Source organism: Macrotis lagotis, chromosome 1 (genome assembly GCF_037893015.1).
Source record: "Macrotis lagotis isolate mMagLag1 chromosome 1, bilby.v1.9.chrom.fasta, whole genome shotgun sequence".
Lineage (NCBI taxonomy): Eukaryota > Metazoa > Chordata > Mammalia > Peramelemorphia > Peramelidae > Macrotis > Macrotis lagotis.
The window spans coordinates 690,546,641-690,574,442 of record NC_133658.1 but is presented as its reverse complement, the minus strand read 5'-3'; the positions used below and the strand labels follow the sequence as shown (position 1 = coordinate 690,574,442).

Below are 27,802 nucleotides of genomic sequence, written 5' to 3'. Positions count from 1 at the left end.
GAGACTTGGAACAAGAATGCTGAAGTGATGAAAATTTCTCTGGAGACTAGTTATGCAGAAGATGATTGAATTATCTGAATATCTCTTTGACTTCATCCATATGACATTGAATCTTGCTATAAAGTCATACATAGATTTCCTTTTCCTGTGACTAAAAATCCTGACTTCACTATGGCATGCCTTGTCTGTCATAGAAGTGTCGTTCCTGACCCCTGATAGCAGTAACATGAAGGTATATTCACATTTGAAGTTGATGATGGGGACAACTAGGTGGTGCAGTGGATAGAACACCTGCCTTGGAGTCAGAAGGACCTGAGTTCAAATCCAGCCTCAGACACTTAATAATTATCTAGCTGCATGACCTTGGACAAGTCATTTAACCCCAGTGCCTTTGGGGAAAAAACTATAAATGAAGTTAATAATGATGACCTGATTACATAGACACAGATCAGTTCACCAGTATACATTGCCCTTGTCCTCTTCATGAGCAAACATGGCCCCAGAATTTGTGCTTCTGACTCCTTTCTGTGCTTATTCAATTTTGCATCAAATACTCTTGACATTTTCCAACCACTGCTGCTGTAATTTTACATTAAGAGAATTTACTCTGAGAACATATGCATTTTTATTTCTCAACAGGTAATTAATTTAGGGAAACCTCTTAAAAATCTCGGCACAGCATCTCTAAACATTCAGTGGCCCAAAGAAATTAGCAATGGCAAATGGCTGCTTTATTTGATGAAAATAGAATCCAAAGGATTGGAAAAAATAAACTGTGAGCCACAAGGTGAAATTAACTCTCTGCAATTAAAGGTATGTTAATAATTTTTTTCAGTTCATACTTATCTAATAACATATTGATGAAATGGAAGATTACTTCTGATACAATCACTGAGCTTTCCTGAGAAAATTGACAGAATGATTACCTTGTCTTTCCTCCTTCCTCATATTTTTCTTTTTAGGCATAATTTACCAAGGAATAGTGAGAAATTTTCAGGTTAAATACCCACTTCCAAAGGCTAGATCTGCCTTTACTCATTTCAGGAAATGAAAATTTTTGGAATTTGATGGCTAATAATAGGATAAAATCTATTGAGCACTGAGATGAGAGGTGAGGCATATGGTTGGCATGGTATTATGGTACAGTGAAAATAGAGCTGATTTAATAGTTAGAAGAGCCTTGATTCTAATCCTGCCTTTTGATACTTTCAGAGCACGAGCAAGCCACTTATCTTCTTAAGCCTCAGTTTCTTATCTGTAACATGGGAGATACTGTCAGCAGTTTTTGCCTCTCACTGTTAAGATTACATCTTAAATATTATAGAAATATCAGTAATTATAATGAATAATTTTTTAGTCATGCTAGAGACTTGGACAGGTACTTTCAATTCTGTTTTGCTTCAACTGTACCAGCCAAAGCTGTTTTGACCATTGAAAATGTCCTTTAGGGGCGGCTAGGTGGCGTAGTGGGTAAAGCACTGGCCTTGGAGTCAGGAGTACCTGGGTTCAAATCCGGTCTCAGACACTTAATAATTACCTAGCTGTGTGGCCTTAGGCAAGCCACTTAACCCCGTTTGCCTTGCAAAAACAAAAAAAAAAATGTCCTTTAGAATAAAATTTAGTATAAGGGTTTTGCTGGATCTGAGAAGCATGGTGTGATAGAGAGTTGGCCTTAGTGTCTGGAAAACCTGAGTTCTATTCCTGCCTCTGAAATGTACTCTGTGTAAAACTCCTGGGTACCTGTCTAAAAGGCTCTTTGAGTTTCCACACAGATATTAATCTATATTAGTACAAGACCTTCCCTCCCAGAATTTCTCTACACCAGTGTGTTAATAGAGGTTATTTAGGGCCTCTTTGGACCTAAATTCTTTGGAGAGCTTGTTCTTTTTTCAGCAGGTACTTATTTAAGCTAGGGACCATCTGTCTGGTTTATCATCATTAAATATCTTTTTTTTTTAAGTTTTTGCAAGGCAATGGGGTTAAATGACTTGCCCAAGGCCACACAGCTAGGTAATTATTAAGTGTCTGAGGCCAGATTGAACTCAGGTACTCCTGACTCCAGGGCTGGCGCTCTATCCACTGCGCCACCCAGCCGCCCCATCATCATTAAATATCAAAAGATTTAGGTGATAAAAACTTTTGCTGATTTTGTAAATAAATAGTTAATTCTATTTTAATTCCTTGAGGAGGAGAAGGAATCCATGTATGCCTATACTATAAAAAAATGTAGATTTGAAGTAATTGTAGCAAGGAGGATAAGTAAAAGGTCCAGATTGTATGGGGGGGTGGCAGAAGAAAGACAGGCCTACGTGACCTCTTGAGATCTTCCTGGTACACTTCTCCTTCTCTTTTAGGCATCTCCTCACAATTCAAGAAGAAAGCGAGAAATTGCAGAGAAACAAACAGATGATGGCAGAAAATTTTCTTTATTTGCAGAAAGAAAATATCAGACCCTTGTAAGTGCATTTTCTAAGAGATTTGTTAGATTATTAACATTCTTTGGTGTACTACATTTCAACTTGTCAATTTCTTTCTAGAACTGTAGCACAAATGTTAACTGTGTGGACATAATATGTCCCCTGCATGGTTTGGACAGCAAAGCTTCTATTATATTACGGTCAAGACTGTGGAATGGAACATTCCTAGAGGTATGGCTCCATTATGGGACACTTGTTTGGAGAGCTATCTGCCTTCTTATAGGGATTAATTGTTTCTTTGACTCTTAATGCCATTTATTTCCCCCAAAACAGGAATATTCCAAGTTGAACTACTTAGATATTCTTCTTCACGCTAACATTAATGTTACTGCAAGAGCAGAGAATATTAAGGTCCCAAATGCAGGCACTCAAGTGAGTAGTTTCAAAATAATTTTCATCTTTTTCTGGCTACTTGGCAAAACTGAAGAAGTTAATGTTTTTTGTCTTAAGTCTCATAACTCTCATCATTCCTCTCTCTATTCCTCCTTATATGTTTACCACTCTCTTAAAAGAGAGTTATATGCATTTTGAAAGACTCTTAGATTCAGAATGAAAATTAGAAATCATCCAATCTTGTACATATTAAATTATCAAAAGTATTTATAGAATGGGTTATAGAATAATTGAATTATAGAGTTTAGAGAAATTGCAAGAATTATCTAGATTTAGGGTATCAACTTTTTTTATGAGTCATGGACCCCTTCTCAGAATAAAGGTTTTAAATGCATCAAACTCAAGGTTACAAAGGAAACCAATTATATTGAAATACCATGGTACCAAATTCATAGATTTCAGATTAAATACCCCTGATCTAGGCTAATCTTCTGTTTTTATTAAGCTACCAAATCAATAAGCTTATAAATGTAGGCATTACCTTCACTAGTGAATTTTGTAGGTCTTTTTTCTTTCTTGGTTGGGATAGTTTTTTGGCAGGGCAATGGGGTTAGGGTAACACAGCTAATAAGTATCGTGTCTGAGGCTGCATTTTCACTTAGGTCCTCCTGACAGCAGGGCTGGTGCTTTATCCACTGTGCCACCTAGCTACCCCTATACCATCTTTTCTTGCTCATCTTATTTAATTCTTGTCCATCTTCTTCCATAAAAACCTCCAAATCTACTACTCATATAACTCAGAGATCTTCTCTGGGTCTTTTAAAATTTTATAGATATAATAGACTGCTATATATATATATATATTAATGGCCTGACTCCTTTTCCAGTTAAACAAGTCTTCTGTTTCCTCTTTTAAGCTAAAATAATCCTGACTTCTAGTGAAAGTTATCATTGAACAACTCTATTACTTAATATTTTATGTTAATAATCTTTAACTCACTTAGAATCACCATAATCTTACTTTTGCCCTTTGGATAACCCAAGGGAGCATTTTGAGATAATTTCTCAAATGAAGAATAGTTTTCTGTCATATACCTGTTCAATTCTGGGCCCATCTCCTTATCTGTCTGCTATGTTTGTCTAAGGTACTTGAACTGATTGACTCACTCAGTTGACTGCCAAAGCAGTTGTCTTTTTCAATCTGGTCAGTAGGTATATTTATTCTTCTACTTGGCTTTATCTTTGATTATTGGGCTGATCTCTTTTGAGAAGTGAAATATTTCATTGGAAAGGACCTGTAGTATTTGAGGGATTGATGCAAACAGCACATTTTCAAATATGAACATTGAGAGAAACTCAATATCTCTAGGTAATTCCTCTTTGATTTCTGTCTTCACATGGGATATTCCCTCGAAATGAGGCCCATTTTTGGCAAGCATACGTCTTTCTGTTTTATGTCTTACTTAATATCAACTATCAGAGGTTCACTGATTGAAGTTATAACTGTGGTTTCATCTGTCAGAAAAGTCTTGCATGATCTTAACATTTGTATGATAGAAACTTTGAAAAAGAATCTTAAAAACTACATTTTGCCTCTACCAAGCCAAATGCTTTCTCAAGATCAATTTACAATAAGAACAAAAGTAATATGGCAACACAAAACAGATCAAGTTGGACTGTGACAATGTGTTTGCTGCAGAAAATCACATTTGAATGTCTCCAGTGATAGGAACCTTACTACCTCATAAGGAACCCTATTCCATTGTCAAATAGGTTTAATTATTTTGAAAATTATTCTTTGTATTGAGCCTAAATTGGTTTCTTTGTAACTTTTAATTAGAAATGCACTTCAGAAATCAGCAAGTGCATCAGGGCTTGATTTATTTATTTTTGTTGGTTTTTAGATTTAAGAAGGTGAAGAAAATGTTTGCAATGCATATTGCACATAAAATAGTGTTGTATGGTTTCATACAGTGATTGTTAAACATTTACCAGCACACTGTTGCTCTATTCATCAATAATCCTTCTGCCTTCTATGGCAAAGGTTCTTAACTTTTTGCATGTCATCTATCCCTTTGACAGTTAGATGAGGTCTTTGGATCCCTTCTCTTATATTTTTAAATGTACAAAATAAAATCCCATAGGATTTTTTGAGAAAACAAATTATATAGAAATAATTATCCAAATATGAAAAGTTTCCAAGTTCATAGTCTCCCTGACTCTCTCTACAGACCAAAAGGACTGTGGACTTCAGGTTAAGGACCTCCGTTCTAGAGTAATGTAAAATATGTTTTTTTCTTATGCATGCAAATATTTGAAAACTGATGAGAGCTTCTTTTTCTCAAAATCAAATATTCCTAGTATTATTACTGATTAATTATTCAGTTCAATAAACATTTACTTAAAACTCAAATAAAGGTATAAGCCATTACTGGAGCTGAGGTGGGAGAAAATATATAGTCATCCCTCACTGGGACATTATCATAACAAAAAACACACACCCAATGATTCATGAGTGCCTTAGAGAAGGTTTCAAAGTGTTATGTGAGGGACAAAGAGAAGGTGATCTTCCCATGATCAGGGAAATTGTCATTGATTTGGCTTTGAAGGATGGTCAAGTGTTTCCAGGCAGAGGAGGAAATTGCTAATGTAAGGAACAGTGTTGAATAATCAAAGAGTCAGGAAAGGGTGCAGGTCAGTTTTTCTTGACCAGATCTGAGAGTTCCTCTGTGCTGGGAGTTCCTGAGGAGGAAAGTCTTTGACCAGGTAAGAGAACAACTTAAGTCTTAGGAGATTCCTGGACCATTGAGATGTGAAATGAATTTTCCAGAGTCACATAGCCAATATGTAGTGATTAGGGACTTGAGTGTTGGAGGGGTCTTCCTGATTTCCCTGCATATATTATGCCCGCATCCCTCTAGATAGCCCTGTCCTCCATTAGCCTTGGTGGTGTTCACTGCCACTGCTAAAATGTTTTAGAATGTCTACCTAATTCAACAGTTCTTCCTTTATTGAATGTTTAGTTTGGTGGGGAAGAGCTGCATCATTGTATTTTTATAGACCTTTTAAGTCTGCCTGGAATGAAGAAATCAGGATTATAAAAGGAAGCAACTGTGGAACACATTACAAGTTAATAGAGGGAAAAAAGTTCCATTTAAAATTTAGCATTCTTCATAGATGGCCTTCTTAACTGCCTTGAAGGACAAAATCTGAACTAGAATTGGTCTCTCAAATGCTTACTCTTTGCATTCCTTGACACTGCTGCATACACTCAACCTCACATTATTTCTTCTGCTTCACAGGTCCGTGTTACGGTATTTCCTTCAAAGACAGTCGCACAGTATTCTGGCGTTCCTTGGTGGATAATCCTTGTGGCTATTCTTGCTGGAATTTTGATGCTTGCTCTATTAGTATTTTTACTATGGAAGGTAGGTTTTAGCATTTTTCTTGTGTTTTATTTCATGTTTTTAAAATTACTAGTTTTTTTTTTAAGAGTGAGGACAGCATGTTATAATTATCTGGATATCATGGAAAGTTTTGATGTATGAAGTTCAGTCACCTCGATGTACAGTCATAGAACACATAACTAAAATATGTTTTAGAAATACTAAATTCATCTTTTGTGTTACTTGAAACTGATATGTACTTCATTTGGGACCAACGAATCCTTAATTGCTGGCTTACTATAGTTCTGGCAAGTTTTAACCTCACCCTCCCCTTCCCCTTAACTCGTACTCCCCCAGTATGAAATGAACATATGAGGTGAGCAGAACTTGGAATCAATATGAAAAAAATCACACCCATACTTTTTTATCCTAAACATAATAGAAACCCATGTGAAAAGTTTTCATTTCTTTTTTAATTGTAAAAACATCTTTTCTCTTTTCCCCTTTTGAAGCACTTTACCATATTTTTAAAAAATTCTTCCACAAAGCTTGTAACCATCCTCATATTTCATTCATATATATATATATTTACACACACATTTATATATATATATATATATATATATATATATATATATATATAATATATACTATATGAGGATTTATGTTATGAATACACATCATATGAGGGTACACTATTTTGCAGCCTGGATTTTTAATATTAGTGGTAATGCACAATTCTTTCATCTCATATTACAGTTTTTGTTAAATCATTTTCAGTTGTGTTTGATTCTTCACTTTGGGGTTTTCTTGACAAAGGTATGGAATGATTTGCCATTTCCTTCAACCAGCTCATTTTACAGATGAGGAAATTAAGCCCAAGGGTTGAGTGACTTGCCCAAGATCACCCTGCTAGTCAGTATCTGAATCCAGATTTGAACTCAGGTCTTTCAAAGCAGTGTTCCAGCCACTATGCTACCTGACTGCCCTCATTACAAAAAAAAAAGGCACAAATAATATAAATAAATTACAAATAGAGTTCAAGGTATAATGGACTATATAGATTACTATTTCATTTTTCTGCTATAGGAAATGAGAACTATGTTTCCTCCAACTATGCCATGCTTAAATTGTTGTTGTCCAAAGAGAAGTCATTCTTTAGACCTCTCTTAGAGGATGTGTTTGGAGTTCTTGTTATCAGTAAAGCCCAAGAGCTTTTGATTCACAGTGACTCTTAGAAAGAGCCTGACCTCCTTTAGCTCTACTATATGTAATTGTGCTTTTCATATTCTGGGATCAATCTAAACAACCCATGCCAAGATAAAATCAAGAAAAATGGAAGTCAAGGCAAAAGTGTTTTGGTTTAAGGAATCCCTAAGGATAGTCTTCCAGATATGCTAACAGTTTTTCATCTAAATATTTGTGTTCTTAAAGATAACTTCTAGTCCCAGCACTTCCATCAACTGGCTGGTTTGCTTTGGCTAAATCATATAATCTCTCTTTGCATAAGTTTTCTTATTTGAAATATGATGGGTTTTGATTGGATAATCTTTAAGGTCTTTCCCAGATCTGCCATTTTGATAGCTTTATTTTCTTTAAAAAGTTTCTATTTAAAGCAATTTGACTTCAAGAATACATGTGAATAAGACTCATTATTTTATGGTTATTGCCTTCATACTGAGCCTCCATTTTCCTCCATTTGGGGAATCCAAATCTTTAAATTCATGGTGTAGTGAACTTGCCTCCAACTAATGTAGATCAGCAACTCATATTAACTTTTAGTATCAGAGAATTGCTTGGGGCATCTGAAGGTTAAGTGACTTGCCCTTGTTCACAGAACTAGTATATGTCATAAGCAGGACTTCCTGACTCCAAAAATTGTATTCTGTCCACTAAGCTAGTGGTCAGACACAAATAGAAAAGGATTAGATCTATATATTGACTACTTAGAAAACTATAAATTAATATTATCCATGTTATATTGCACTTTTATTTTATTTTATTAAGCATTCTCCAATTATATTTTAATCTGATTGGGGTTTCACTCTCAAGAATTTCTGCCTTAGGTCATACTGAACCTTGATTAGAATTGATATTCGAGAGGCCACTAGTTTCACAAATAAGCAGACATTTCCCAACATCAGCTAGGTATATCTTTTCCTTCATAACATTTGTCAGCATATGAAGCTGAATTCACCAAAGGTCACAGATCCATCAGGCCAAGCTATATTTCAAAAAATAATTCCAAGACCTTATGAACCAAGTATAAGTAAATAGACTAAGTTCTCCAGTTATATGAAGGAAATTACAGTGGAAAGTAGGATAATGCTTTTATACTCATTTACAGTGACCTAACCTAATTCACTTAAGTTTCTATCATTTGAGGGTTTCATGTTCATCCGGAATTTGTGAAAATGACAGTAATCATTCTTCCCTTGAGCTGTCTTCAAATTTGTATTGTAATTCGCTCCACGGATCCCTAGGCTTCAAATTGATGATATTTGTTCTGAAGGATTTATTGTGAAAGAAGAAAAAAAAAACTTCCCAGAAACTCTTTTCCTAGGATTTGTGCAAAGTCTCACTTTAGAGAATTCATTTCCTAACCTACTGTCTGAACAAACAGCATAAGTCAGCCTTTTGACTTTCTGGAAGAGCATAACATGCCAAATAGATGAAACCAAAGTCACAGCTTTAAACCTTGCATTTGGGAAAAATGTGGGCCTTGACATTTTTCTACTGGAATAAATAAAATCAATTCCTCTTTAATATGTTACTCATAGTTTTCTTAATTATCTCTGAAGTGGTAAAAGGAAAATCAGCAGGAGAAGCAGTATGTCCTGATGGAATTCAGGTTGAATGTTATCCCAAATATTTAGTGCTAGTCTTCACTACCAGTTGCTGAAATTGGTATCCTTGTCGGTGGGCTAGCTATAAAAGTAAAGGATCAAGTTTTGAGTTTTATGTTTGTCCATCAATTTGTGAAATTGACTAAGTACCTTGCTTCCTTATAGTGTGGTTTCTTCAAGAGAAATAAGAAAGATCATTATGATGCCACATATCACAAGGCTGAGATCCATGCTCAGCCGTCTGATAAAGAGAGGCTTACTTCTGATGCATAGTATTGAGCTACTTCTGTAATTGGTAATTGATCAATGTTTTTTCATTGCTAGCTGTGGGACCCGCTGTGGTTGTGGTGGCTAATGTTAAGAGAAAGAGCTTGCTGCATTCATTCCATTAACATGAGTTTCCTCCTTTCTCCATGTGCTTGCTTGCTTTTATTTATTTTCATTATTTGCATTTGAATGCTCATGTGCTTTTTTCTTAGAAAGTATAAGAAAAACCCTTCAACTACAAGTATGATTTTCCCTCCTTCCCATTCATTCCAGTACAACCTAAAACAGTAATAAAAATTTGAATCCTTATATACTCTGAAACAAAGAATATTCCAAATCTCTATAATTACTTATAGTTTACTACAGTATTTGTATAGATACATGTGTGATGTGTATGCAAACACATACACATATATATATATATACATACTCACTACTGAATAGTGAGCAAAATTGGAAATTTTTCAACACATAAGAAATTGCTGCTGATTTTATTTTTTCCTTTTAGTTATAGAATTGCCTATAACTAGAAGTGATGTTGGCTGCTTTATTAACCTTTGTTGCATGCTGAAAACATGTTATTTCTCTTGATGAAAGGGTTCTTCATCATTAATTTTACCTTATTTTTTCATCATTATCATTTTAATCTACTTACATTAAATGGAAGGGGGGGATTGATAGTTTGGAATAATTTTACTATTGCTCAAAAATGTTGGGCTGCTAAGATCAAGAGATATGACTCACTTTGCTGCAAGCATAAGATAGTCCAAAGCCCATTTCAGCACATTATGATCAAAATTTCTCCAATTAAGATTTCAAGATCTATGCACTAGGAGAGTAATAATAGATACAAAGAAATTTAGACAGATCACTGAGTTTATCGTAAAATGACTTTGACCACTTTATTCTCTTAGAGGTTTCACTTAAATTTTTAGATCTGCTTTACTTTTCTTATTTGTGGACTCATGGGAGAAGTTGAGTGTTTTCCTTTTTCTCATTTTACTTTTTTTTGACATCTTGATAAACAGGGATGGTATTTTTCCAACTTCCTTTCCATGGCTCAGTTTGGTGCCCCACCCAAATTTCAGTGGCATAGTATTTCTCTCATGCCATTAAATGTTCATTAAATTACTGCACTATTTAAATGGGTAGCTGTGTTTTATTTTAGGTAGATACTACTGTGATCTAGTCTGGGATTATAAATCATAAAAATATTGTGGTCAACATAGAAGTAACCTTGAGATGAAAGTTACTTCTCATACCATTTTTCTATTGCCATATTAATACTTATGCATTTTGACCATAGTATTTTAATAATACTGTAGTATCATTCAACATAAATCTGTTCCTGTAGGTAGTTGCATAATAAGCAGGCTAATCTTTCATTCTAAATATCTTCATCATTCATCATCTAGCTGCATTTCTAAATTGGAAGACTCTTCCTTTACTGCCACACTGCACTACAAACAGTTTTTGATTCTGAAATAACCTGGAAAATTTCCATTCAGATTGCATTGTCTTTTAACAGAGCAGGGTACATATAACTAAAATATTTAATTCTCATAGCACTTTCAATGGAAAAGATATTTTGTATTTTCCAAGCAAAATGAGGAGCCACTCCAATATGTTGTGAGTCCCATGGTAGCTCAATAAACAAAAGGTTTAGGCAGTGTTTAATTCAACTGAATACTAGCACACAGTTACTTCATTATTTGTAAAGAGAATTGATTAACTTATGGACAGCATGTCCCCTACAACTGAGGTGATGTATAGCTCCCAAGAGATATGTTATGAGCAATGAAATTTAAAACAGTACGAAAGAGTAAGGTTTTTAAATATGCCAGTTACATAATATGGGAATATTCACATACTGTCTTGCAAAATGTTTGTGACTCAACATCATTTTATTTTGGCAAGGAAACCTTTTCTCTTTCTTTTTTTCAGGCTTGATTTAACTCCTAATCTATTTCCAAAATGCCCCTTATATGCCAAAATGACTCCCTTAGAATGATTTTAAAATGAGCTATAATTCAAATAAAATATTGAGATTATTTTATTCAATTGTAGAAGCATTTTCCCAGTGACTCCTAAATTGTTACAACAGAAATAGGCTTCTTTATTATCAAAAGCAAAATTTTAATCTAAAGTCAGCAGGTGAAAATGGACTTGCCCTTCAGTTGCATAGTTCTCCTACTGAACTCTCACTCCATTATTTCTCTTCTTTTTTAAAACCTCAGCCATTTTCCTTTTAAGACATTTGTGTTTCTTTCTTAAGGAAAATTATTTCTTTTCTCCCAAATATGGGCATTACTTTAAAAGGAACAAAAAAGCTAAGCTATTTCTGCTTGGTACATTTTTTTTTTTTTTTTTGCATTTTGTAACTGAATATTTTTGTTTCCCCTTTCTGCCTCTGCTCCAGTGCGGATTCTTTAAGCGCTCCAGGTACGATGACAGCGTTCCCCGATACCATGCTGTAAGAATCCGGAAAGAGGAACGAGAGATCAAAGATGAGAAATATAATGATGGCCTGGAAAAAAAACAGTGGATCACAAAATGGAACGAAGATGAAAGCTACTCCTAGTGGGGGGAACCAGCACACTCTCCAGACTGTTCTCTTGTTTTCCAACTCAGAAATTTAAATGGATTTTAAAAATTCCTTCGGTAACTGAGGATTGGTTTCAGACTTACTACAGACAGTATGGACATACAGTTTTAAACTGTGGATATTGTTACGTATCCCAAGGCATTGATTTTGCACAGCTAAATTTGAATCAGATGGAACTGATTTTTTTTTAAACTGCCTTAATTTAAATTTCCAGATTGCCTTTCATTTTGGTGTGGCTGGCCCATGATGAGAAAGAGTATGCTGAGTTGTACCTCTTGTGAAATGATCCCATTAGTGCATTAGAAAGAAAAACACCATCGTCAGTCATGCTGATATCCACTGGCATGTAGTAAGTTCAATAATTCTAGCATTGCCTTTCCAAACATTTCTTCCACTAGAATCAGAGAACTTTAAATCGACAGTGGTTTAAGCTAAAGTACTGTCTTCAAGTAAATGTGCAATAGAAGGTGATGCTGCCATCCTACCATCTTGTTTTTAACCTCAGATTTGTGTGAATACTGCTCATGCCAAAATATACAGGATATCATCTTCTCTTCTGACTAACATACACATACAACACACACACACACACACACACACACACACACACACACAAAACAGGCTTGAATAACTAATTATATTTTTTGTATATATTTTAGCCCTGGTATTTATTTTTCTCATAAATCGTTTTGCCTTTGACTAACACATAGGCCAAAGACTTTCCAATTTAGCTTTATTTGACTGGTTTAGGTGATCAGTTTAGAATATATAGGTGGTTAGTGGTTTTGACCTAAATCTTTCACTGCAAAAAAGAAAATAATAATTCTTTATAAATATACCAGAGATATTTTTTTAATAACTTAAAACAACTATATATTATAGCATCTTCCCCTCTCCTCTCTTTCTACCCTTATTCTTCCTAAATACCATTTAGATCTGGGTTTGCTTAAGAGATAGAATTTAACTCTAAGATTATTTTCCTTACTGATCAGTCAGGATCTCTTGGTTTTGGTTTTTGCGTCAGGCTTGTTTTGGTTGCCCTCAAACAACTATTTTCAGAACATCACACACATACTTTAAGAAAGTCTTGGAGGAAATGGACTTGTTTGTCCCCATCTCTCATTCCTCCAGATGTTATCTATTAATAGCATTTCAAAAACAGCTAGGTGCATATGGTGGATCTGAACTGATCCAAGTTGAGACTACTGAATGATGCTTTAATGTCAAAACAGTGATTTTATTTTTCAGACATGATAGCATGACTTTTAATTTTTTTATTACTATTAGAGCCATCAAAAGAATACATTGATATTTTTCTCCAATCTATGTTCCCTGAATGACTTTGTGATTATTAAAATAAGAACTTTACAATGCCTTCAAATTGCTTCTTGCATTCTACTGACAGAATAAGGCAATTGCTATGCTGTACACATTGATTATATCTTGAATAGAACCAGGCTTCATAAACAGTTTACCTATCATGTTCCAGAATGTTTAGTTATATGGGGAGGGAAAGGAGAGAAGTACTAATTAGTTTGAAACTAGTATAAGAAATTTCCTAAAGTACAAAATATTATTGTACGTGCTTTCATCAGTTTGGGCTATTTTTTCCATTTCAGGAACTGTATGACCTTAAAATTCAAGTCTTCATTCATAAAGACATGTACAAATATTGTATTTTGTTTACAATTTTAGTCTCTAAAAAGAAGGTAGTATCAGTGTTTAAAAGATTCAGTATCTTGCCTGGATAACTCAAGATCACAATGTACTGGCTTTATAAGCTGCAAAGAGGCTGCTTATATTGACAGTGAGTGTTCATAGACCTTTGTTATTAAAAAAAATGAATGTCCTGAAGTCAGTGTAGTTTTTAATAATACAAAAAGCAAAAATGTTGTTGCAGTGTTAAATTTAGAATTGTTAAAAATGTCATCTCAAGTCAAGTCACTGGTCTGTTTGCATTTGATAAATTTTTATACTAACATTGTAAAATCATTCCATGATGAGAACATACCTGTGGATATTTGTATAAAAGTGTGAAATAAAAATTTTTTAATGAAAGTACTTATTACTTAGTCATTGTCATGAGACTAACTTTGGCTTTGTAACATAGAAAACATTTGTGAAAGAGTCTTAAGGGCCAAGGTTTCTCTCTTTATGAAACCAGTTATTTTTAGGTCTTCCATAAGATTTATGAAAGAGTACTGAGTTATTTAATTACTTTTAATACACAAAATAATTTAGAAGTTGTCCAGATATGATTTCAGGTAGTGTTTGATATAAATGAGTAAATAAAGGAACAAAGATAAGGCATTTTAAAAAATCTACAACTTTTAAAAAATTTATAATAGCATACTTGTGCTAATGAAGGAGAGAATTCCTTTTTTTTCCCTTTAGTCTACATTATTTGCCTATTCTATGTCTGAAACGTATTACCTGGGTCCCAGTTTCCTTACATGCACTATAAGTGTGTTGGACTAGAAAGCCTCAAAGATCCATCCAAGCTCTAAATCCTCAATTTGGACAATAAAGATGAAATTATTTGAAGTAATCAATTAGATAGTTTTTCCTTTAGCTGTTGATTTATTTTAGGATGGTTTTCTTCTAGTGGTTGAAAAGCCTAAGCAATTACTTGTATTGAACATCTGCAGAATGGATATTGATTCTACACCATGTTGTATAATAGAAAAAAAACTGGGCCATGTGGGTTCTAGTTCTTCTACCACTTATTATGTCATTGTCATTTTTTGGTTTTTTGTTGGGACAATGGGGTTGTGACTTTGCGAAGTCACTTATATCAAGTGTCTGAGATCAAATTTGAATTCAGGTCCCTCTGACTTCAGGGCCAGTGCCCTAGCCACTGCACCACTTAACTACCCCTGTCATTGTCATTTAGCCTGAGTCTCAATTTGTCCTTCACTAAGGTGGTGCCGCTTTGTGGCACCTGGAGTCATATACTAGGCCTAGAGTCAAGGAGACTTGAGTTCAAATCCAGCCTCAGACACTTACTAGCTGTCTAACCCAGGTACTAACCCTGCTTACCTCAGTTTCATCATCTGTAAAATGAGCTGGAGAAGGAAATGGCAAACCACTCCTGTATCCTTGCCAAGAGAACCCCAAATGAAGTCATAAAGAGTTGGACACAACTGAACAACAACAAAATGGAAACAATAATTTATCTCACTTGTTAAGTCACCAGACCCATTGCCAAATTTACTGGAAGACAGAGACAAAAATCATGTAGACATAGTTATAAATCATGCTCTAAACTAGTTTGAGCATGTTTGTTTTGATGTCTACATCTCTGGAGTGATTACTGAAATATTTGAGATCAGAGGTGCATCAAAAAAATTGAAGTGGTCTATATACTTAAGTAGCTGAGAAGCCCAGGCTGATGTTTGGGCAGTATTGTAGGTCTTTGATGCTTTAAAAAAAAATGGCCTCAGCCAAAAATAAACAATAATGGCATTGCAGTATTTACTTTAGAATTGTTTAAAATGTCCTGTCAAGTCAGGGTTATAGGATCTAACAAGATAATGTCTGTTAAAAAGCACTTGCAGGCTTATTGGACTTTATACAAAAGTAAGGTATCACTATCATACTAATCAACATTGGTAATTAATGACATCAGAGGGACTGCTCACCCAGTGGAGGCGACTGATAAGGAATTCATTTAGCACCACTCACTTCTTAACACCACTGCACAAAAGAAACACATTTCTATCCTGCCTTAGCTGTTTACTTACCTCCAAAGTAAATTATTGCTTCAGATTTGCCCATTGAAAAACAAGTTTTAGGGGTGGCTAGGTGGCGCAGTGGATAGAGCATGGGCCATGGAATCAGGATAGCCTGAGTTCAAATCTAGCCTCAGACAATTACTTAGCTGTGTGGCCATGGGCAAGCCACTTAACCCCACTACCTTGTAAAAACCTAAAAAATAGAAATAAAAAAATAAAATGCAAAACAAGTATTTAATTGCTTTGATTTAATCCCCAGTCTTATCAGCTTTATTAAACTTCTGGTAAGATTCAATTCAAATCCATAAACATTTATTAAGTACATAGACCCAGTACTAAAGGTATAAAGACAAAAACTGAAAGAGCCCCTACCCTCAGTGAGTTTACTTTCTACTGAGCAGATAAAATTTGCACAAATATAAGGTAGGGAATGAAGAAGAGATGGATAAAGGAGAGATCACAAAAGAGTGTTTGAGGGACTCTGCCAAGTGATTGGGATACAAGGTCAAGATGAAAGTTGTCCCTGCCTTCAATAAACTTACATTTCACTGCATGTGCACAGATCAGGATAATTCTTGGTGGGGAGTGAAGGGGGCAAAGAAGAGAATTATCAGTGTTCTGACAACATTTGAGGTGGGAGAAGTAAATGAGAGAAATGGGGAATTATATCTCACCTGAGCCTTGAATAAATATTGATAAATAAGAGGAAAAATAATGAAAGTGCATTTCAGATAAAGGGAAAGCCTTATACAAATGTAAAGATACAGGAAATGAATGGTTTAAGTTTCATTAATAAGCAATAGCTAGTAGACCCATTTGACTATGATAGAATATATGAAATAGGTCATGAAAGATTATCAAATAATTTAACAAAATGAAAAAATCATATACCAGGAGCACCAAGTTGTTGATTATCCTAAATAATCCTCTTAATTTTTTTAACTTGGTATTTGTCTAAAAGATAAATTATGCTATACTTTCTTTGTTTGTCTTCATATAGTAGAGGAATATTGGTATCCACAACAACCTGTGTCATTGTCAGAATGCTTGGATTCTATTGTGTTTGGTAAGGTAAAAAAAATGTAAAAAGCACCATAAAAGGAATTAATAGGATGGTCTGTCTAAGATAGAAAAACAAACAGGTTTCTAGGTTATAAGCCCCAAAAGGAAAAGAAAATAGATTGGAAAACAGAAGGAAAGCACAATATTCTAGGTTTGAGGACTTCACCTCATACCTAGAAGAAGATCCAGATTGTCTAATAAAATTTGGTGAAATTTAGATTAAGATTTTTTTTTTTAGTTTTTGCCCAAGGCCACACAGCTAGGTAATTATTATGTGCCTGAGGCCAAATTTGAACTCAGGTACTCCTGACTCCAGGACTGGTGCTCTATCCACTGCGCCACCTAGCTGCCCCTTAGATTAAGATTTTTAAAAGTTTTTCTGACACCAAAATTAAAGGAGTCTACTACTGGTAGTTCTTAGTGGGGAAAATGAATCCCAGGGGAACTTTGGAGCTCCCTTTAGTTGTGACAACAAGAGAGTTTATAAAAATAAAAAAATAGATGGGTTTTTTTTTTTCCCATTCCTGATTATGGCCAAATGGATAATCAGTTTTTTCTACTTCTGTCATACCTTAAAATAAATACAGGTTTTTTAGATCTGGAAGTTGTTTGATCCAGCTGTTATAATTTGGGAGTATTACTGAAGTGCTGACTGAGACCATCTCTGAAACAGCTGTTACTCTGTGTCCCCAGCTCTGAGGAAAGTAATAATAGGATTAACAGCTAAGTTGTCTGTCTAAGGAGAAGTAAGTTTCAAAAGCACAGCTCTTAGCAAAAAAACAAAAAAACAAAAAAAAACTGGCCTAGCACAGGGTAAAGGTAGGCCAGACACCATGATGGGGAAAATGGAGCAGATAAATACTTGATGATTACATTGAAGTGAGAAATGTCAAGTGCCATTTTTACAGCAGTCAGCAAAGCTAAGTGTCAGAATAAAAATCTTCTCTTTGCTCTAGCCCTGCTTGTCAGTTAGGATAGCTATGGACACATTTGGAAATAGAAGCTGGGAAGGATGAACAGGAGGACAGAGGTCAGATAATCATATATATTCACATTTCCTCATATTCTCATGAGAGGATCTTCCAGATCTACCATGTCCAAGTAATAATAATAATAATAGATATATAGATAGATAGCATTTATATAGCACTTTAAGGTTTGGAAAAACTTTTCATATGTTATCTTAGTTGATCCTCACCATAACCATAGCCAGTAGGTATTATATGGGGTACCTAGGTGGTGCAGTGGATAGTATGCTGGGCCTGGAGCAGAAACACTCTTCTTATTTCTAACCTCAGATGTTTAGTAGCTGTGTGACCTGGAGAAGTAACTTGATCCCATTAGTCTCAGTTTCCTTATCTGTAAAATGAGTTGGAGCAGGAAATGGCAAACCACTCCAGTATCTGACATGAACATCCAAATAGGGTCATGAAGAGTTGTTCATGACTGAAATGACTGAACAATGAGTGCTATTATCCTCATTTAACAGTGAGAAAAATGAGTCTTAATTAAGTGACTTGCTTTTGGTCACAGAGAAATTAAGTTAGGCTGGATTCCAACTCAGATCTTCCTCATTCCAAGGCCTTTAGTCACCTATCTGCCCATATGTTTTATGGTTTATGATAGTCTCATTTCATTCTAATTCTAAACTAGAAGCAAAAGACAAAAAAAACAGAATCGGACTGGCCTACCACAATAGTCTGAACAAATAGGTCTTGTCATATTTCATAAGTTTATAATAAGTTCACAAGGAATATAAACACAGATATAGCATTGATTCAGTTGAGTACATCTTTCCTATTTTTATTGGAAACTTGGTATTTTAATCAGAATCCTGAGAGAGGTACTATTTATTTCTCCTTTGTTGGACTTTTGTACAATTTTGCTACCAGAAAGCTATATCAATGGCCTGATGATTCTTACCTTTAACAAAAAATAAGCATAATCTACAGGCAGTTATTGCTCCTACTTTACTCCACCCTTTGGTAGCAAGGTTCCAAAGTTATTCCAGAGCAGTGCTGTCAAGTTCAAATGGAAATGGATCCAAGAGGATCAAATTTTGACTTATAAAACCATAAATTAACATTATTTATGTTGTGTTGCATTTTTATTTATTTTGTTAAACCCTTCTCAATTACATTTTAGTAACTTTTGGGTATATGGGAGTTTTTCAGCCACAAGTCTGACATCTTGAGAGGCCTTTACACCACTAAAATGGCTTTAGGGTCAATACTAGACAACCTTAATCTTAATCTTAATCTGAGAAGCCTTGCATCAGCGGCATGGTAAAAGGACAGAAAAAATTAAAATAAGAAGACAGCAACCATAACCCTCAAAAAACAAAAGGCAATATAATGACCCCCCTGAAGGAATAATATAGAATTGACCAAAAACTATAAATTCCAGACTTTGCTTTAGAAAGACTAAGTCCCACATTTTAATGATCTAGTCAGGTACTAGTTTATGCCAAATCTCCAAAGATCATAGTCAATCTCCTGATGTAGCAATGAAGTATAGGAGTAGTACTAGGAACAAAAGGGATATGACATTGCTGCTGGCACTGTCACCAATCCTATCTCAGCTCAGGCAGGATCATTTATAGTAAAGGTAGTTAAAAGGTCATATTCCTTTTCCATGCAACCTGTCCCAGTGCCAGGTCCAAAATCAAGAATCACTCTGGAGACAGAGCCAAGATGGTGGAGTAGTGGAAGCTTTTCAGCCAAACTCTCAAAATTCTGTGGTGGTAATCAACAAAAGGTTGGGGTGAGAAACTTTTCCAGTCATACTTAGGATGTCAGGAGGTGAAGTTTGTGAAACTGGGATGGGGGACAGCCCAGAGTACACATGACAGCAACACCAGATGTTAGCTTGGAAATGGCAGTGATAGCAGCAACAGCAGCAGCAGCAGCTTAATTGATCAGCAAAAGATTACAAGGGACCCCATCAGACAGAGAACTATTTGACAACTCCACTGCTCATATTCCTTCCATATCATAGTTTCAAGGTAGAGAGGAGTACTTGGGGCTGCAAGGGAGTAGGGGCCCTTAGGAGCAATAAAGCTAATGGTCACAAGGGATCGGGACACTTCCTGGATAAGGATCAGAAAGCAGACCAGAAGAGCAGTAGTCACACCTGTCTCCAAATTATACCACCTTGGTAGCACTGAAAATATCCAAACCCTCAGAAAACAGCAACAGAAAGAAACCTCAAAGTTGGGACAGGTCCCCTTCACTTCCCTAGGTGATAGGATGGGAAAATGAGCAAATAACAAAAAAGGAACCTGACCATAAAAAAGCTACTGTGGTGACAGGAAAGATCAAAACACAAACTCAGAAAACAATGTCAAAACAGTTACAAATAAAAATGAAAATTGAAGACAAACCCAGCAAGAATTCCTAGATGAACAAAAGAAAAAACAAGAAAAAATATTTTTAAAATCAGATGTGTTGAGTCCCTGTTCTGGATTCCCTTATACATTTTCCAGGCAAGCATTGAAGGGGCAGAAGCCAAGGAAGACAACCTTATACATCAAGGTCTCCAAGGTCTCTGTTTATTGAACCAAATACCAGTGCTTAAATACCTCTCTGGTATCTTAATCCACTCCCACTCCCATGGCACTCAGCAAAATAAGGCTCTGGTGCTCAAGGTCACCAGGTGATGAAGGTTCACAGCACTCCCATGCACAACAGTCCCTGACATATCCCCCTTCTTGTCTTCTTTTTTTTTTTTTATATTTTGCAAGGCAAATGGGGTTAAGTGGCTTGCCCAAGGCCACACAGCTAGGTAATTATTAAGTGTCTGAGGCCAGATTTGAACCCAGGTACTCCTGACTTCAGGGCCGGTGGTCTATCCACTGTGCCACCTAGCCACCCCTCTTGTCTTCTTTTGAAACAAAATTATTACATAATGAATGCCACATAAATTGTAAACAAAAGTTCAAAAAATAAACAAATGTCAACAGTGAAAACCAACATTCCTAAATTCCTTGAAATACATTTTATCCCCAATTTACAAAAGATGAGGATTACAAAGTTTTTTTTCTTTTGCCAACAAAAAACGTTTCAAAGCAATCAAATTCAAAATCCAAACTAAAAGGAGTAACTTTTAACTTGAGTAACATTTAACTATTTCAGATCTGAATTACACACACACAGGACTTTAGACACTAACACAAACCCAGAAACAACTCTCTTGTATCACATTTACCAAGCTGAGATGGATAACCTGGCCAGTACCAGATCTCAGAATATAGAAACATTTTCCCGCATCTTGAGGCCAGTAGAGAGGTGTAAAATGTCCCGTAGATGTTTAAATACACATATACACACACATAACACACCAGAATATTAGCCATAAGCAGAGGCTTTCTTCAAAAGACAAAATCTAAACTTCCCAATCCCAGAAAAAAGTCTTCTTCCCCTTTTTTCTTAACTAACCATGAGGGTTCCCAATCAATAACCTATTGGTCATTGCCCAACCCCCCCACTTCCTCCCCAAACAGGAAGAAGTCATGGAGGTCCTTTAATTTCTAAAATAAGTTTTTTGAGACATGGGTTTGAGTTTTGAAGTTCCAAAATGAAAGCTTTCCCTTCTCCCTCCCTCCTCCCTCTGCAGAGGGTGGGAAAGGCAGAGAATGAGAGAGAGCATTTGAGATTACTTAAGTTGTTGACAACAGAAATCCCTGGGTTGGGGGACCCCGCTCCCGCATGGCTGGACACCTGGCTCCTTAATATTTCTCTCCACCCCCAGGTGGTGGCGGGGCGGGAGGGTCAGAGCCTATGTGGAATTGGCCGGGCTTCCAAGGCCCACCCGGAGGGACTGGAACCGGACCAGGGCCCGACGGGTGGGGAATGGCCCCGTGCCATTTGTACGATATGTGGGGAGGGGGTGTCTACTGTGAGCCTCAGCCCAACGTGGGAGCGATGGTTCCACCTGCGCAGGAGATCGCTGCCGCCTACCGCGACGCCGGAGCCGGGGTTGAGAGCCCTTCCGAGGGCAGCCCCCAGAGCCCCGCTCCGGAGCCCCGCGCCGCTGCCCGAGTCTCCAAGACTGAGCCGGCGGAGAGTGGAGACGAGCAGCCACAGGAGACCCTTCCCCAGAGGAACTGAAGCAGTTTGCCAAGGAGCTAAAGCGGAAGAGGATCACTCTGGGTTATACCCAGGCTGATGTGGGCATCCCCTTGGAAGCACTCTTTGGGAAGGTTTTTAGCCAGACCACCATCTGTCGCTTTGAGGCCCTACAACTTAGCTTCAAGAACATGTGTAAGCTCCGACCTCTGCTACAGAAGTGGCTAGAAGCAGCAGATGACAATGACCACCTTCAGGAGATGTGCAAGGCTGAGACAGTCCTTCAACAAGCCAGAAAGAGGAAACGCACAAGCATTGAGAATGGAGTTCGGGGAAGCTTGGAGAACATGTTTCTCCAGTGTCCCAAACCCACACTTCAGCAGATTAGCAATATTGCTGAGCAGCTGGGCCTTGACAAAGATGTTGTCCAGGTTTGGTTTTGTAACCGGCGCCAGAAGGGCAAGTGAAGCAACGGCAATTCACCCCGAGAGGATTTTGAGGCAACTGGCTCCTTCCCTGGGGGCAGTCATCCCAGCTACAGGGCCCCTCATTTCACTACTCTATTCCCCAGCTCCTTTCACAGAGGGGGATGCATTTTCCCCTCTCCCTGTTACCCCTTTGGGCTCTAACATGCATTCAAGCTGAATGGCTAGTCCATCCTTGGACAGAGAAGGTGAGAGAATAGAGATGAGGAACCCAACAAAATATTATGAGGTCTGGAAGTTGGTCAATTAAGTTCTCTAAATCCTGGGAGTATTTAGGAACAGGGAAGAATGAGATCAATATTTCAGAGATTCATAAACAGATTTTTGAGGGGGAATGGGTGGGGGGAAGTTGGAAAATTTGTTTATTAGTTCCACATCTCTTTTATCTCCCAACTCTTAAATAAAACAATATTAAGCAAGTCATATTGAATCAAAGCCCTTCAAGTATTTAAAGACCTCTATTGGGTCCTCCCCTCTGACCCCTCCAAATTAAACATTTGCTTCAACCATTCAAAAAAAAAAAGTTGTTGACAACAGTACAATTTGGGGTTGTTGCATTTTTTAAACAGTAGTCAACACCATTACAGACTGTCCAATAGCCTGTGACATTTTACTCTCAACACAGGAAACACAGTTAGTGTGCATTTCATAGCCCTCTGCTGCCAGAGCAATGGCTGAGGTGCACCTGCTGTAGGCTGGAAAGTGAAACTCTCTGTGACTTCTGAAGTGAAATTCCTCCTTGGTGTCAGGGTCTTTGGCAATGACGAGAATTCTCTGAAGTTGCCCATAAGCTTAAGGGTTTGGATTGAACACGCATAGAGCAGTCAGGCTGGCAGCAGCAGCCAAAAGGAGCAGCAAGCAGACCTTCCACATCCTGTTCATGGTGCTGGTATGGACTCCTGTGGAGGAAGAAGCTCAGTCCCCTACAGCACTACCTTGGAGGTTCTACTTCCCTCTGACTCCTCAATGCTAAATACTATTTGTCTTTTCACTTTCACTTTACACTTCTTTGTTTAAAATCAGCCCCCTAGTAACAAATTAGCCTGTTACTTTCTTCAGAGTCCTCTGCACTGTGATGTCACCTGGTTCTCTTGATTGTCTCTGCTGTGTCCTTATCCCAAACTTCACTCAGATAACTCCACTTTCCTGTCCCTGTTCAGGCGCCATTATATTGAGTCCTTCCCCAGGAGAGCATTGAAGGGGTGGGAGACAAGAGAGACAAGTTCTCCTTTACACCAAGGTCTCCATTTATTGAACCAAATACCAGTGCTTGAATACTTCCCCAGTCTCTTAATTCACTCCCGCTCCTGTGGCACTCAGTAAAACAAGGTTCTGGTGCTCAAGGACACCAGGTTATGAATGTTCACAGCACTCCCATACACAAAAGTCTCTAACACAGATGAGATTGGTAGAGAAAAAAATTAATAAAATAAATGAGAACAATGCAAGAAAGTTATGAAAAGATAACAATTTTATAAAGAAGGCACAAAAAATGCTGAAGAATTAACCAAACAGTAAAACAAAATTTCATTGATGAAAATAACTTAAACCAAACATAAACAAGAAAAGAATTTCTTAAAAATTAAAATTGGACAGTGGAAGTTAATGACTCCATGAGACATTATTAAGAAATAATAGAACAAAGTCAAAAAATGAAAAAATAGAAGAAAATGTGAAATAATTTCATTCAACTGATCTGGGGGAAGAAGATCAAGAAGAGATACTTTAAGAAAGATTGGTTTAGGGGACAGAGCCAAGATGACAGCATGAGAACAACTGTTCCTAGGAGTTCTCCCCAAAATGTTTCAAAAACCTTAAAATAACAAAATTTTTGAGAGACAGAACCCACAGAAAGATTCAGGGAGACAATTCTTCAGCCCAAGGTAACCTGGAAGATCTCTGTTCTATGGGGTTTAAGGGGATGGCAGCACAGCCAGGACCATTGCATCTGTCTGAAGGAGCTCCTGGGAATAGCCACGGGGTGCCTGGGTCCCTGAGAGCACAAGCTCTTGGCAGCAGAAGCATTTCCTGACCTGCCAACCCAGGAAACACCAAGCACAACTTGAAAGATCAGCAGGGAAACCTGCCAGAGTGAGTGGGAGTCAGTGTGACCCTCGGGGCAGCTGCAGCCATCAGCATAGCTGTGGCCCTCAAAACAGCCCAGATCCCAGGAAAGGGAAGCAGCCTGCAGAGCTGCCCATCAGGGAGCTGCCAGGCAGCTGCTTCCAGAGTGTTCAGCCCATGGAAGGTAAGAGGGTGGGGGAAGATTGTTTAAGTCTCTCCTCTGTCCCTGAGACAGGACTCTTGTGCTTTGCCCATATCCAGACCCTGGTCACAGTCTGGAGACTTACACTGACATAGCAGAGCAGGGACCCTCCTCACAGCTCCAGGGCAGAGGGGTGTGCTTGTGGCCATCTGCAGGAGAGCAGTCAAAGCCTCTCATAAGACCTTGAAGGAACTGAAGTCCTTGTAGGGGGTGCCCCAATAATACTCAAAAGTTTGGGAAGCACCCCAAAGCCAGGGCATAGGCTGGGGATCTGAGTAAACAGAGAAAAAGGAACTTGACCATAGACTATTACTTTGGTCCCATGAAGGATCAAAACACAAGCTCAGAAGATGAGAAAGTCCAAACATCTGTATCCAGAGCCTCAAAGAAAAATAGGAGTTGGGCTTAGGCTATGGCAGAGCTCAAAAAAGATTTTGAAACTCAAGTAAGAGAACTAGAGGAGAAAATTGGGAAGAGAAATGAGAGAGATGCAGGAAAAACATGAAAACCAAATCAGCAGCTTAGTCAAGGAGATCCAAAAAAAGAAACGCTGAGGAAAATAACATGTTAAAAACTAGTCTAGGTCAAATGGAAAAGGCAGTCCAAAAAGTTAATGAGGAGAAGAATATCTTAAAAAACAGAATTGGTCTGATGGAAAAGGAGATAAGAATGCTCTCTGAAAACAACTCCTCCAAATGTAGACTGGAGTTAAAAGAAGTTGATGACTTTGTGAGGACTCAAGAGACAATAATACAATACATGAAATATCTCATTAAAAAAAAAAAACAACAGAGCTGGCAAACAGATCCAGAAGAGACAATTTTAAAATTATTGGCTATCTGAAAGTAATGATCAGGAAAAGAACCTTGACTTCACTTTTAAAAAATTTCTACAGGAAAATTTGTCCTGATATCCTAGAAACAGAAGGTAAAATAGAAATTGAGAGAATCTACCAACCTCCTCCTGAAAGAAGTAAAAAAATAACACCCAGGAATATTATAGCCAAGTTCAAGAACTACCAAGTGAAAGAGAAAATATTACAAGCAGCCAGAATGAAACAATTCAAATATCATGATGCTGCAGTCAGGATTACACAGGACTTAGCAGCATCCACATTAAGGGCTCATAGGATTTGGAATATGATATTCTGGAAGGCAAAAGAGCTTGGAACGCAACCGAGAATCAACTACCTAGCAAAACTGAACATCTCTTCCAGGGGGAAAAGATGGACTTTCAAAGAAACAGGGGAATTTCAAATATTCCTATTCAAACAGCCCGAGATGAACAGAAAGTTCAATCTTCAAGTACAGGACTCGGGTGAAGCATAGAGAAAATGGATGAGAAGAGTAAATTATGAGGAATTCAATGATGATGAACTGCACATATTCCTGAATAGGAAGATGATACTGATAAACTCATATGAACCTTCTCATTTATTAGAGAAGTTAGAAGGAGCTTTTATAGATGAGGCACAGGAGAGAGCTGAATTTGAAGGTATATTTTTAAAATGGAGTCACTGGGTGAAAAGAAAATGTACTGGGAGAAAGGAAAGGAGAGGTAGAATAGACTAAGACTTTACATGTAAAAGAGTCAAGAGATAGCTTTTGCAATGGTATGGAAGGGGGAAGGTGGGGGGAAAGATGGAGCCTTCATTCTCATTGGAAATGGATCAGAGAGGAAACAACATATAGATTTAATAGAGCATAGAAATCTAGAAGAAAAAGGAGTGGAAAGGGCATGGGAGAAAGGAAATGGGGGGGGGAATTGTAGGTGATACAGGAGAGGGTAGACCCTGGGAGAGGATAGTTAGATATAACACATTTTCTTTTTTATTTTTTGTAAGGTGGTGGGATTGGGAGGCCTATTCGGAACATGGTTCTGGATGGTTGCTGGATCTCTGGGGTGGGATGTAGGGTTGGGGCCTCTTGGCCCCAAGGCCAGTGCTCTGGCTGCTATGCCACATGGCTACCCCACAGCACACTTTTGAAGAGGGACAAAGTGAAAGGAGAGAGAAAATATAATAAGTGGTAGTGGGGAGGAATGGATGGAGGGAATTACAATCAGCAAAAGCAACTGTGGAAAAAGATGGAAGTAAATTTTCTGATGGACTTATGATAAAGAATGCGATCCACCCCAGAGAAAGAGCTGATGGTATTGGAACACAGGCAGAAGACTTTTTTTTTCTCTTTCCTCCACTTTATTTCTTGTGAGGTTTTTTATTTTTGTGGGGGGGAGAGGGGATTAAGTTTACTCTTACAACAAGACTATTCTAGTAACATATAAATAAATAAAAATGTACATTTAAAAAATTAAAATAAAAAAAGAATGATTGGATTACCTGAAAGTTATTATCAAAAAAGGAGTCTAAAATGTTAAATTTTTTTTTTAGGTTTTTGCAAAACAAATGGTGTTAAGTGGCTTACCCAAGACCACACAGCTAGGTAATTATTAAGTGTCTGAGGCCGGATTTGAACTCAGGTACTCCTGACTCCAGGGCCAGTGCACCACCTAGATGCCCCTAAAATATTATTTTTTAAGAAATGATCATGGAAAACTGCTGAGATATCTTAGAAATAGAAGGTATACAAGGTAGAAATTAAAAGAATCTTATAATCACTTTCTGAAAGAGATCCCCAAATGGAAACTCTCAGGAATATTATAGTCAAATTTTAGAGTTCCCAGATCAATAAAAAAGTATTGAAAGCAGGCATGGAGCCACAGTCAGGATAACACAGAATTTAATAGAGGACTTGGAATATGATATTCTAGATAGCAAAGGAGCTAGGATTATAACCTACCCAGTAAACTGGGTATAACACTTCAGGAAAAAATGGATATTCAATAAAATAGAGGACTTTCAAACATTTATAATGAAAAGATTCAAGATGAATAGAAAATTTGACATTCAAACACAAGCCTCAAGTAAAAGGTAAAAAGGTAAAAAAGATAAAAAGAAAAATTGTGAGGGATTCAATAAGGTTGAACTATTTACATTCCTATATGGAAGGAGGAGACATATTACTTCTAAGAACCCTATCAATATTAGGGCAGTTAGAAGGAGTCTACATAGACAGAGGACACAAGTGTGAGGTAATTATATTGTGATGATCTCGAAAAAATGAAATGGTGAAAAAGAGGGAAGTACTGGAAGAAGGGTGAAGAGTGAGAAAGAATGGGCAAAATTATCTCACAAAAAAGAGACATGCAAAGGAAAGCTTTTACAGTGGAGGGGCAATGGGGAGAGCAATTCTTGAACCTCACTTTCATCTGAACCC

The 27,802-nt window shown here is 37.1% G+C and overlaps 1 protein-coding gene and 1 pseudogene across 3 annotated transcripts in view; both read left to right on the top strand.

Moving 5' to 3' along the window:
• ITGA6 (integrin subunit alpha 6) overlaps nt 1–13,972 on the top strand; it is a 96,385-nt gene extending 82,413 nt beyond the window's left edge. For 2 of the 3 annotated variants that reach the window (XM_074215706.1, XM_074215709.1), the window contains 6 exons: nt 640–813; nt 2,355–2,456; nt 2,538–2,648; nt 2,751–2,849; nt 6,113–6,238; nt 11,729–13,972. In XM_074215706.1, the coding sequence (XP_074071807.1) occupies nt 640–813; nt 2,355–2,456; nt 2,538–2,648; nt 2,751–2,849; nt 6,113–6,238; nt 11,729–11,890 (774 nt within the window). In that variant the 3' untranslated portion in view covers nt 11,891–13,972. Of the gene's footprint in view, nt 1–639; nt 814–2,354; nt 2,457–2,537; nt 2,649–2,750; nt 2,850–6,112; nt 6,239–9,207; nt 9,338–11,728 lie in introns of all 3 variants that reach the window. The other variant, XM_074215707.1, reaches the window with a different exon arrangement.
• A 7,444-nt stretch (nt 13,973–21,416) lies between these two features.
• On the top strand, nt 21,417–22,665 carry LOC141523329 (POU domain, class 5, transcription factor 1-like; annotated as a pseudogene).
• The last annotated feature ends 5,137 nt before the right edge of the window (nt 22,666–27,802 follow it).